We start from the raw sequence: 12,558 nt of genomic DNA, 5'->3' as shown, positions 1-12,558 counted from the left end.
GTAACACGGACAGGTCTAGCCTTGGGAGCTCATACACATTCTGTAACACGGACAGGTCTAGCCTTGGGAGCTCATACACATTCTGTAACACGGACAGGTCTAGCCTTGGGAGCTCATACACATTCTGTAACATGGACAGGTCTAGCCGTGTGAGCTCATACACATTATGTAACACGGACAGGTCTAGCCTTGTGAGCACATACACATTCTGTAACACGGACAGGTCTAGCCTTGTGAGCTCATACACATTCTGTAACACGGACAGGTCTAGCCTTGGGAGCTCATACACATTCTGTAACACGGAAAGGTCTAGCCTTGGGAGCTCATACACATTCTGTAACACGGACAGGTCTAGCCTTGTGAGCACATACACATTCTGTAACACGGACAGGTCTAGCCTTGTGAGCACATACACATTCTGTAACACGGACAGGTCTAGCCTTGTGAGCTCACACACATTCTGTAACACGGACAGGCCTAGCCTTGTGAGCTCATACACATTCTGTAACACGGACAGGTGTAGCCTTGTGAGCTCACACACATTCTGTAACACGGACAGGTCTAGCCTTGTGAGCTCACACACATTCTGTAACACGGACAGGTCTAGCCTTGTGAGCTCATACACATTCTGTAACACGGACAGGTCTAGCCTTGTGAGCTCATACACATTCTGTAACACGGACAGGTCTAGCCTTGTGAGCTCATACACATTCTGTAACACGGATAGGCCTAGCCTTGTGAGCTTATACACATTCTGTAACACGGACAGGTCTAGCCTTGTGAGCTCATACACATTCTGTAACACGGACAGGTCTAGCCTTGTGAGCTCATACACATTCTGTAACACGGACAGGTCTAGCCTTGTGAGCTCATACACATTCTGTAACACGGACAGGTCTAGCCTTGTGAGCTCATACACATTCTGTAACACGGACAGGTCTAGCCTTGTGAGCTCATACACATTCTGTAACACGGACAGGTCTAGCCTTGTGAGCTCATACACATTCTGTAACACGGACAGGTCTAGCCTTGGGAGCTCATACACATTCTGTAACACGGACAGGTCTAGCCTTGGGAGCTCATACACATTCTGTAACACGGACAGGTCTAGCCTTGTGAGCTCATACACATTCTGTAACACGGACAGGTCTAGCCTTGGGAGCTCATACACATTCTGTAACACGGACAGGTCTAGCCTTGTGAGCTTATACACATTCTGTAACACGGACATGTCTAGCCTTGTGAGCTCATACACATTCTGTAACACGGACAGGTCTAGCTTTGGGAGCTGATACACATTCTGTAACACGGACAGGTCTAGCCTTGTGAGCTCATACACATTCTGTAACACGGACAGGTCTAGCCTTGGGAGCTCACACACATTCTGTAACACGGACAGGTCTAGCCTTGTGAGCTCATACACATTCTGTAACACGGACAGGTCTAGCCTTGGGAGCTCATACACATTCTGTAACACGGACAGGTCTAGCCTTGGGAGCTCATACACATTCTGTAACACGGACAGGTGTAGCCTTGGGAGCTCATACACATCTGGGGCATCCGGAGGTCCAGCAGTCACACATCTGCCCAGCAGGCTAACTCTCCCAATTTAAACCACTCACGTCGCAGGCAGAAGTAGGAAGCAGGGCTATTTTTGGGGGAGGGGGGGTGGGGGGAGTTGTGGTGGGAGAGGGGGAACCCGGAACCCACAGGAAATACATTCCTGCATCAAGAAACTCCATAGAGTTATTGTGACATTATTAGGAATTTGACCAAGACGGGTTCCCAAAAACAAATATTTCTGCCACGTTTCCTAATTAGTGATGAAGTGTAGGGTTAGATTAAATCATCGATTGCCTTTTTGTATACATGACTTTTTTTCCCCCTCTGTTTAGGAGTCCGCCATCTTTTTTTTTTACCCCTACAAAAAAAAGCACCCACGGGAAAGGACGTGGCTGCAGGTATCATTTTAATCTGATCTCTTCACAATACGATCTGCACATACTATAGCGCCGACGAGTATTCTAAAACAAATCTGGGGCAATCGCCAACAAGACCCAGGTACATGCTGGGTACACGCTGGGTACATGCCGGGTACATGCCAGGTACATGCTGCAACATTTCAGTGACATTTCTGCAGACAGACTAATGGCCCATCGGATTAACAGCGGGGGTCCCTGGCAGTTCCATGCAAACTGAATGGGACTGCCAGGGACCCCCGCTGTGTTAATCCGATGGGCCATTAGTCTCTGCAGAAATGGCACTGAAATGTTGCAGCATGTACCTGGCATGTACCCGGCATGTACCCGGCTCTTGTTGGCGACTGCCCCAGATTTTCCAAGGCAAGTTTTAGAATACTCGTCGGCGCGCCTGTACGCTGCGCGCACTAAGGTTAGTCCATCGGTACCCAGGCCCTAGATTTGCAGGCGGGGAATAGCGCCGCTGGCTCGCCGGTCGCTTGTAAATCGCGCCCTACGCATCTGCTTCCTTTTACCTTTCTCCAGCTCGGCTATCTCCACGGAGAGGCGGGAGGGGGGGATGTCCCGCGTGGCCAGGACCCAGTCCCCCGGCTGCTTCAGCTTCTTGTACTCCACGCGGAATGACTGGACGGGGAAACCGCCGTTACCCCTCGGGATCCACGTCACGTACACGGACGTCTCGGAGGCCATCGAGATGGTGGGGCGGTCTGGGGCCTCCGGAGCTGTCGCACAAAACAGGCAAGGCGAGGAATTATTAGGCGCGAGGGCCGGGGGGGTTGGTGAAGGTGCAACTGCAGCTGAGCATACAGGGGGCCCCGCGCGCTCGTTCCCCCCGGCCCAACTTCTGTAATCACCGTTTAATGTTGTGGTGGTTAAACGGTGATTGCCGGGTCTGGGGGGGAAGAGAGCGGGAGGCCACGGTAAGTGCCGGCATCTCCTCCTGCTACCATGTGACGTGCTGCGTCGCCGTGACAACGCGACGTCACATGGCGCGAGGGCGGATAAGAGGATCGGGCGTCACGTTGCGTCGTCAAGGCGACGGGTTGCAGCAGGTTGAGATGCCGGGTCTGGAGCAGGTAGGTGGCGCCACCAAACTCACTCTGCACCGAGCCCCGCGAAACTCAGGGATGTGGCTTAACACCAGTCCGCAAGCCCTCCCCAACAGGTCAGGTTTTCAGGATAGCCCCGATTCAGCACAGGTGGCGCAATCCTAGCTGTTTTGCAGTGTATTTAATTTCTATGTAAAAAGGCCCGAAACCTGCAGTAAAGTGTTCACATTGAAAGCTGAGCTATTTGTTCCCCCCCCCCCCGTGCTCTCCACGCCAAGAAGCTTAAAGCTCAATAAAATGTCATTATTTGTGGAGCGAACACACAACAACAAATACCAGGGCCTACACAACACTGAGGTGGGCAGTTAGGGGTTTATCACAGTGATCATTTTAATCCTTCTTTCCCTCCCTCCCCCCTTTTTTTTTTAAGGACTTGGTATCTCAGGAATGCAAAATGCGCTGGAATCCAAGCTTAAAGAGAGTGGGTACAATGAAAGGGCACCAAGAATTTAAATATCTGTGCCAAGCACAGCTCATTTCTGCTTTAAACTTCAAATTCCTCCCGTTAAAAAATAAATAAAGTTCAATCTTAATCCCGGGCCCTGAAACGTTTTCCCTCGTGGGTCCCACGCTGCCCCCCCCCCCCCCGTGGGTACCACGCAGCCCCCCCCCCCCCCGTGGGTCCCACGCAGCGCCCCGTGGCACTTACGGGAGAGGCGGTTGTTGTCAGACTGGTTGCTGCTCTGAGTACTGGCCCCCGGGTCGTCCCTCTGGACCTGAAGCTCTTTGCTGGCTATGATGTCTGGTTTGGGCCGGCGTCCTGCAGGGAGGGAGAAGGGGGTCGGGTTATCGCCCGGCTCCAGCATAAAAACAGCAGCTTCGGTATTTCCAAACAACATTTCCCACTGTTATTGTAACCAAATGCTTTAGATCAGGGGAGCACTCCCCCCCCCCCCCCCCACCCCTGCTCTGAGAACGGTAATAATCCTTTCCAACTCTCTCCGGGCCGTAGTGCCAGGCACTGATCAACTTATTTATTTTATTTTATTTATTTATAAAATATTTTACCAGGAAGTAATACATTGAGAGTTACCTCTCGTTTTCAAGTATGTCCTGGGCACAGAGTAAAACAAATAATACATGGTTACAAATACAGTTACATAAATGAACAAGGTATACATTTATATACAAGACATTGCATGCACAGTTAAAGAAAATATATATTATGAGCTTATGAAACAGTTACAGACCAGATTAAAGTGTGAGACAGCCTTAGATTTGAAAGAACTTAAGCTGGTGGTGGATATGAGAGTCTCTGGTAGGTTGTTCCAGTTTTGGGGTGCACGGAAGGAGAAGGAGGAACGTCCGGATACTTTGTTGAGTCTTGGGACCATGAATAGTCTTTTGGAGTCTGATCTCAGGTGATAGGTACTGCATGTGGTAGGGGTGAGGAGCTTGTTCAGGTAGCTGGGTAGCTTGCCCAGAAAGTATTTGAGGGTGAGACAGGAAAGGTGAACTTTGCGCCTAGACTCTAGTGATGACCAATCTAGTTCTTTGAGCATTTCGCAGTGATGTGTGTTGTAGTTGCATTGGAGAACAAAACGACAAATTGAATTGTAGAGGGTGTCAAGTTTGCTAAGGTGGGTTTGAGGAGCCGAGCCATATACTATGTCTCCATAGTCAATAATTGGCATTAGCATCTGCTGTGCAATACGCTTTCTGACCAGGAGACTTAGGGAGGATTTGTTCCTGTAAAGTACCCCTAGTTTGGCATAGGTCTTGGTTGTCAGGGTATCAATGTGCATCCCGAATGTTAAGTGGGAGTCAAACCATAAGCCCAGGTATTTAAAACTAGTGACAGGTGTTAGGGTGGTTTTAGCGTTGGTTCTAATCAGGAGCTCAGTCACTGGAAGCTTTACAAATTTAGTCTTGGTCCCAAATACCATTGTTACAGTCTTGTCAGTGTTTAAAAACAGTTTGTTTTGGGAAATCCAGTTTTCGAGTCTCAAAAAGTCAGACTGAAGTATGTGTTGAAGGTCAGAGAGGCTATGGCTGTGTGCATACAGGATTGTGTCATCTGCATACATGTGTATTGAGGCTTCCTTACAAGCTGTGGGAAGATCATTAATGAACACTGAGAAGAGTAGGGGCCCCAGAACAGAGCCTTGCGGGACACCACAGGTGATATCCAGGGGGTTGGAGTTAGAGCCTGAGATGGACACATGTTGGGATCTTCCTGATAGGTAGGACTGAAACCAGTTTAAAGCATGTTTCCCTATTCCAGAGCTCTGGAGTTTGTTAAGCAGGATAGCATGATCAACTGTGTCAAAAGCCTTTGCAAAATCTAGGAATACTGCACCAGTGAGTTGTCCCCGTTCCATTCCACACTGGATTTCATTGCAAACTTTTAGCAGGGTAGTTACGGTGGAGTGTTTGGGACGAAACCCAGACTGGAATTGGCTAGGGAAATTTGTCTTGGTGTAGAACTCGCTTAATTGGGAGTGGACACATTTTTCCATAACTTTGGATAGAATTGGGAGAAGTGAGATTGGCCTGTAGTTTGAGACAGTGTTTTTGTCCCCACTTTTGAAGATTGGGACAACTCTGGCAGTTTTCCAGGTCTTAGGGATATGGCCTGCAGACAGGATAGAGTTGACTATGGACGCAATTGGTTTGGCAATGGCTGGGGCACCAAGTCGTAGGAACCTAGATTGTAGTAAGTCGGGTCCACATTGGCTGCTTAGTTTTAGTTTGAGGAGCGCTTGTGTAATCTCCTCTTCAGATACTGGGCTAAATTGAAAATTGTGGGCAGTGTTGGGAGGGGGTGGGACTATAGGGGTACTCCCAGGATGAGATTCAGGTTTGGGGTTTGTGCTGCGTTTCGCTAATAGGTTAGTGGCACACCCCACAAAGTAATCATTGAATGCATTTGCAATGTCAGTGGGGTTTGTCAGAGTAATATCCCCCTTAGTGATATTACTTGGTTGTTGATGGTTAGGAGGCTGGAATATATTGTTGATAACCTTCCAGAAATTAGCTGGGTTTGATGTATTCTGGAGGAGATTGTCAGAGTAATATTGTGCTTTTGCATGCCATGTTTGCCTTGTGCACACGTTCCGCAGGCATCTGTAGTGATTGAGATCCTTGGTAGTGCCAGTTACTTTGTAGCTTTTCCACAAGGCATCCCTGAACTGGTAGAGTGCTATAAGGTCAGGTGTAACCCATGGAAGGTGGGCCCCCCGTACCCTTATTTTGCGTAGTGGAGCATGGGTATCGCAGAGTTTTAAGAACTCGGATTGGAAATAGTCGAGCGCAGAATCAGGGTCGGGAATTAAATCGATTCTGTGCCATGGGCAGTTGGTAAGGTCATCCAGAAACTGTTGTGGGTTAAAGTTTTTAAATGTTCTAGTGAGGAGAACTTTGGGGCTTGAATGGGGCGGTTTAATTTTCCTTACACAGTACACTATTGCATGGTCACTGAAAATGTCAGGAAGGATGCCAGAGGATTGGATTCTGCTGGGGTTTGAGGAGAGAATCCAGTCTAGCAAGGAATGGTTATGCGACTTCAGGTTTATTCGTGTGGGTTGGGAAATGAGTTGCGATAGGTTAAGTGACTTGAGTTGTATCTGGATTTTGTGGTTGCGAGACCAAGCAGCATTCAGGGCACTTTGGATCAAAATCTCCTACATTTAAGGAATATCGTATTTTCCCCACAGTCCTTTGCAATCTTTTGTAACTTTTGTTGCCTATGCTTAAGTTTTATTATTATTAATGATTTTGTCACACTTTCAGCTATTTGATTTTTTAGGTATATATGATTCAATACCAATGTTAGTATTCATTTAATTGTATTGTTGTTTTGTTTTTTTAATTCAATTTTTATGACAAACTGCATATAAAAGCTTCTATAGTATAGCTTCTATTATTACCTAATCAGATCCCAAATTATGCGCCAGTGTGTCTTCACTTTCCTACAGAAAATAATTACCTATACAATAAAGTCTAAGCACACAAACAATGTAACAGCTTCGGTTCTTCATTTGAGCAGCGTTCACACCATTCTCTAAGCACCGGGTGATGTTCCATAGACTGGAAGAGGGCGAGTGTGAGTGTGTGTGTGAGTGTGAGTGTCGCATGGACCTCCTCGTGTGTTAGGAATACAGAATCCCCCCCCTGAGTGAGACCGTAGCAGTGAGGGACTAGTCGGTTACATGTGGGTGTTGGATGCCCAGACAGAATACAAGAATGGGTTTTATTTGGCATTTTGAAAAGGTCTGAAGATTGACTTTTTATGCCCACTCCAATGCAGGCTGATAATGGCCCCATTGTGAATCTGGTTAGCACCACCTAGTGGTCAGGTAATGAGATGTATGGATCACACCTCAATGTCTGAACCCCAAGGAGACAATATGAACAGAGAGATACAGCAGCGATAACTGTATATATAAATATATGCGTGTATGTATTTGTGTGTGTATATATATATATCATATCATATCACCCACAGCGATTATTACTCCTTCACAATAGATCTATTGGGCATTTTTTGGATATACATCATTTAGTCTCCTCAATTTAATACATCTTTTGTTGTGTTTTTATATACATTGTGTTTCATTGCTTACATTGTGTTTATTTTTATCTGTTTGTCCAGCAACCAAGCTTTTCTTGCCCATAATAAATTATCCAGATTTTTTTTATAGCTATACAGGATGGCGCTTTTTTTCTTTCTCCAAATTACTCAGGATAGGCATATCCTCATTAGAGCTGCATCCTACTAGCCTTTTTCTCCTTGATTACTACTTGTTTTTATTCACATATATTCACCTTTGTGCTAGTCCTAGCGCTGATTTGTTTTTGTTATATATATATATATATATACACATATATATATATATATATATATATATATATATATATATATATACACACACACAGTGGTCGACAAATCACCAAAAAATCTACTCGCCACCTAGTACCAAACGTGTGCTGCTTGGGCCAATAGGAGCTCGCCACGATGTTAAATCCACTCGCCCGGGGCGAGCAAATGTATAGGTTTGTCGAACAATGTATATATATATATATATGTATCTATCTAGCTATATACACACACGCACACATTCTCCCAGCCCCGTAAGTGAATGATCTGTACCAGTCCTGAATGTCACCATGGCTGTCTGTCCTTCTCCTGCACAGTTATACACGGCCATCTCCACCTCGTACAAACTCCCCGGGTCCAGCTTTGTCAGGGTGAGACGGTGCTGGGACCCCGGGATACGGGACACGGTCCACTCCTCGGACACGTTGACCACCTGCTGTACAAGGAGGGAGAGTAACATTTATTTTATTTGACCATTGCATCATAGTCTATTTTGCTGGGGGGGGGGGGGGGGGTTCAGTTATTGGGATAATATATATAATTTATTCTGGATGTTAGAGCTCTGGAGATACAGGTATGCGTTGCTGAAAGTGTGCCTCCGCGGGAGGTTAAAATGGCCGCGGCTGTTCACACGCCTTAAGAGCAACAAATGAATGAAAAGATGGTACACTAGAAATGGATCTGCACCATGTACATCATCAGGTTTTGTTATAAGCTTTGGGGCTGGGAGTGGGTGTGTGCGGTGGGAGTGGATGTGCGGGGGGGTTAAACATCTTTACATTATGGTAATGTAGCTATCTTAATGATTCTGGATGGACAGCACCCCCCACCCAAAAAATTGTTCCTGCAGACCTGATTATAACTAGGTTTTGGGAGACCCCCCTACCCCTCTCCCCTAAATAGAACTCTAAACCCCTCTGGGATCCTCCACACATTGATGTTATCCTGCAGGGAAGTGGCCAACTCCAGTCACCGAGGGCCACCAACAGGTCAGGTTTTAAGGATATCCTTGCTTCAGCACAGGTGAGCCAGTCTACGACAGCCACCTGTGCTGAAGCAGGGATATCCTGAAAACATGACCTGCTGGTGACCCTTGAGGACCCGAGTTGGCCACCCCTGCCCCACTGGGTTAGGGTAACCCTCAATGCACGGGTCTGTACCCCCCCCGATCTTTTTCCCATGAATATGGCCCCCGAGGACTGGGCGGGGCGCCCCCTTACCTTGCGATGCTTCACCACGTAGAACAGGATAGGGGCTCCCCAGTCGTGCCTGGGCCTCCACACCAACTCGTAGAAGTCCGTCTTGGAGGTGCGGGGGGAGCTGAGTATGACGGGAGCCTCGGGCGCCAACACGTTGCCCCTGCCTGGCGGGCACTGGGCGGGTAACGCGGCCGTGGGGGGCCTGGGCTTCAGCTGGGCCTTGAGCAGCAGTTCTCGGTTATCAGCCGGGGGTGCAGAGCTGGGGGCCTGAGTGCGGACATCGGCTCCGGGGTTAAGGGAGGGTCCTGGAGCGGCCACGAGGACCAGGGAAGGGGAGACGTGTGCTGAAACCCCGGCAGAGCTGGCATCATTGCTCATTTATTGGACCAAATGGCAATGATGGCAGCATCGCAGAGCAATGTGTGCATGTATAATAATTAGAGTGTAAGCTCTTCGGGGCAGGGACTCCTTTTCCTAAATGTTACTTTTATGTCTGAAGAGCTTCTTCCAATTGTGTGTAATTTGTATTATTTGTTATTTATATGATTGTCACGTGTATTACTGCTGGGAAGCGCTACAGTATGTACATTAATGGCGCTATATAAATAAAGACATACATACATACATACATACACAGATATATAAAACAAATGATATGTATATTGTAATATGTTGTATGTGTATAATTTATATATACAAACGTGTACACACATATGGCAATATGTGGTGTATGTAAAATGTACATACGTTATTGCCCCCCGTTAATGCCATGCACAGCGTTAACGCTTGCGCCTTATTCAACAGTGGTGCTTTTGAAAACAATGCGTAAGGAGACATGTCATTTAGCATGTTTTGTGCATTAACAGCGATAATAACGTCTGCCATTGCTGGCAGTGTGTGTGTGTGTGTGTGTGTGTGTGTGTGTGTGTGTGTGTGTGTGTGTGTGTGTGTGTGTGTGTGTGTGTGTGTGTGTGTGTATATATATATATAACTGAACTCAGTATGGTAAACCCCATCCTTTAGCTTCTCTGCATACCCAGTTAACCAACCCCACACTGCTGTCTGTGGGTGGGTTTTCTGGGTATGCACCTTAACCCTGGCTGGGTTCAGGAAACTAGTCAGTCACCTGTACACACACACACACACACACACGCACACGCGCACACGCGCACACGCACACGCACACACTTCTCTATGGGTTCCTCACCTGGCCGGATGGTCGCCAGTAAGGCCATCGTCTGTGCGCCCCCCACCTCGTTCTCGGCCATGCACTGGTATACGCCGTCATCCTCCGGCCCCACGTTGTACACCCGCAGCATCTTCCGGGAGAGCCGGTGCCGCAGGCCGGGGAGCAGCGGCTTGGCATTTCTCAGCCACACCACCGAGGGCTGGGGGTTACCCCTCACCTCGCACATGAACTTTGCACTCTGACCCCATGGAACCATCTGCTGGGGCATCTCCATGCTGACCTCCGGCGGCTCTGCAGAGGGAGGGGGAAGCAGCCATTACGCACCTAGAAACTCACGCGGTGGCTTCAATTATCACAGTGGCATGAAGCTCGAGTGGGGGGAGGGGCAGGCGGGGGGCGAGGGGGAGGGGCAGGGGGGGTGAGGGGGAGGGGCAGGGGGGCGAGGGGGAGGGGCAGGGGGGGTGAGGGGGAGGGGCGGGGGGGGCGAGGGGAAGCGAGGGGGAGGGGCAGGGGGCGACAGGACCACTACTATTTTGGCAAACTTACAGACCCCCTTTATTGTCAAAGAACTGTATTTATAGCCAGGTTTTAAGGATATCCCTGCTTCAGCACAGGTGGCTCAATCAGTCCGAGCTCCAGCACAAGTGGCTCAATCAGTCCCTGCTTCAGCACAGGTGGCGCAATCTCTGCTTCAGCACAGATGGCTCTATCAGTCGTGCTTCAGCACAGGTGGCTCTATCAGCCCCTTCTTCAGCACAGGTGGCTCAATCAGCGGCTCAGTCTTCAACTGAGCCACCTGATTGGGCCACCTGTGCTGAAGCTGGGATATCCTTAAAACCTGACCTGTTGGCGGGGGGTCCCGAGGACTGGAGTTGAGCCCCCCCTGGTGTGGAAGGGGCTTTGACACCCACCGAACACTTGCACGTTATAGAAGATGAATGCGGATCCCCCGTCTCCTATCCCGTTGGTGGCCGTGCAGCTGTAAGTCCCAGAGTCCTCCTCACTCGTGGCGTCTATCAGGAGGTTGCTGAGCAGGAAGCGGGTCTTGTTGTGCCCGGCCATGTCCGCCCCATCCTTGGCCCAGGTGATTCTCGGGGGCGGCATGCCGCTGGCCACGCACTCCAGGATGAGCCGCTGGCCCTTGGTGACGATGATGGTCTGTGCCGTGGGAGGGTAGATGATGCGGGCAGCCTCTGCCGTGGAACCTGCAGGGTGGAGAGTGAAGGGACGGGGGCGTGAGAGGGAGGGCCACGGTGACATACAGCGGAGTCATGTCATGCGTTAGACAAGCCACGCCCAAAATGCAGTGGGAGCGGCCACGTGACACGACAAAATGGTGGCCTAGATCAAAATAAATACGGTGAATGAGGCCACATGATATATAAGAGATTACACCTGGGATACAAGAAGAGAAAATTTGGCCACGGGATATAGAAGATGAGATCATACTCAGAACATACAGAGATAATGAGGTCACGCGAGATATATCTCTCTGAACAAGCGCCTCACCCCTACCACATGCAGCACTTTATCATCTGAGATCTGACTCCAAAAGACTGTTCATGGACCCAAGGATCAACAAAGTATCCGGCCGCTCCTCCTTCTCTTACCGTGCACCCCAAAACTGGAACAGCCTACCGGAGACTCTCACAGCCGCCACTAGTCTAAGTTCTTTCAAAACTAAAGCCGTCTCACATTTTAATCCGGTCTGTAACTGTTACATACGCCTATAACATATATTATCTCTAACTGTGCATGCCACGTCCTGTATATAATGTATAGCCCTGCTCACTTAATGTAACTATGTATTTGTCATTATAACTCTGTGCCCAGGACATACTTGAAAACGAGAGGTAACTCTCAATGTATTACTTCCTGGTAACACATTTTTTAAATAAATAAATAAAATCTAAGATGAGCTCATACCCAGAACAGAGAGATAATGAGGTCACGTGATATAGAAGATGAGCTCATACCCAGAACAACATACAGAGATAATGAGGTCATGTGATATACAAGATGAGCTCATACCCAGAACAAAGAGATAATGAGGTCACGTGATATAGAAGATGAGCTCATACCCAGAACAACATACAGAGATAATGAGGTCATGTGATATATAAGATGAGCTCATACCCAGAACAACATACAGAGATAATGAGGTCACGTGATATACAAGATGAGCTCATACCCAGAACAACATACAGAGATAATGAGGTCACGTGATATACAAGATGAGCTCATACCCAGAACAACATACAGA

General features: G+C 48.3%; 1 protein-coding gene across 3 annotated transcripts in view; it reads right to left on the bottom strand.

Moving 5' to 3' along the window:
• The window catches only part of BOC (BOC cell adhesion associated, oncogene regulated), a 112,230-nt gene that overhangs the window by 22,732 nt on the left and 76,940 nt on the right, over positions 1-12,558 (bottom strand). For 2 of the 3 annotated variants that reach the window (XM_075592861.1, XM_075592863.1), the window contains 6 exons: positions 11,207-11,500; positions 10,314-10,586; positions 9,128-9,411; positions 8,181-8,343; positions 3,738-3,848; positions 2,495-2,701 (listed from right to left, as the gene is read on the bottom strand). In XM_075592861.1, coding sequence (XP_075448976.1) covers positions 2,495-2,701; positions 3,738-3,848; positions 8,181-8,343; positions 9,128-9,411; positions 10,314-10,586; positions 11,207-11,500 — 1,332 coding nt within the window. The remainder of the gene's footprint in view (positions 1-2,494; positions 2,702-3,737; positions 3,849-8,180; positions 8,344-9,127; positions 9,412-10,313; positions 10,587-11,206; positions 11,501-12,558) is intronic. The other variant, XM_075592862.1, reaches the window with a different exon arrangement.

This window comes from Ascaphus truei, chromosome 3 (assembly GCF_040206685.1).
Source record: "Ascaphus truei isolate aAscTru1 chromosome 3, aAscTru1.hap1, whole genome shotgun sequence".
In the NCBI taxonomy this organism is placed as follows: domain Eukaryota; kingdom Metazoa; phylum Chordata; class Amphibia; order Anura; family Ascaphidae; genus Ascaphus; species Ascaphus truei.
This window is presented reverse-complemented; position numbering and strand designations above follow the sequence as displayed.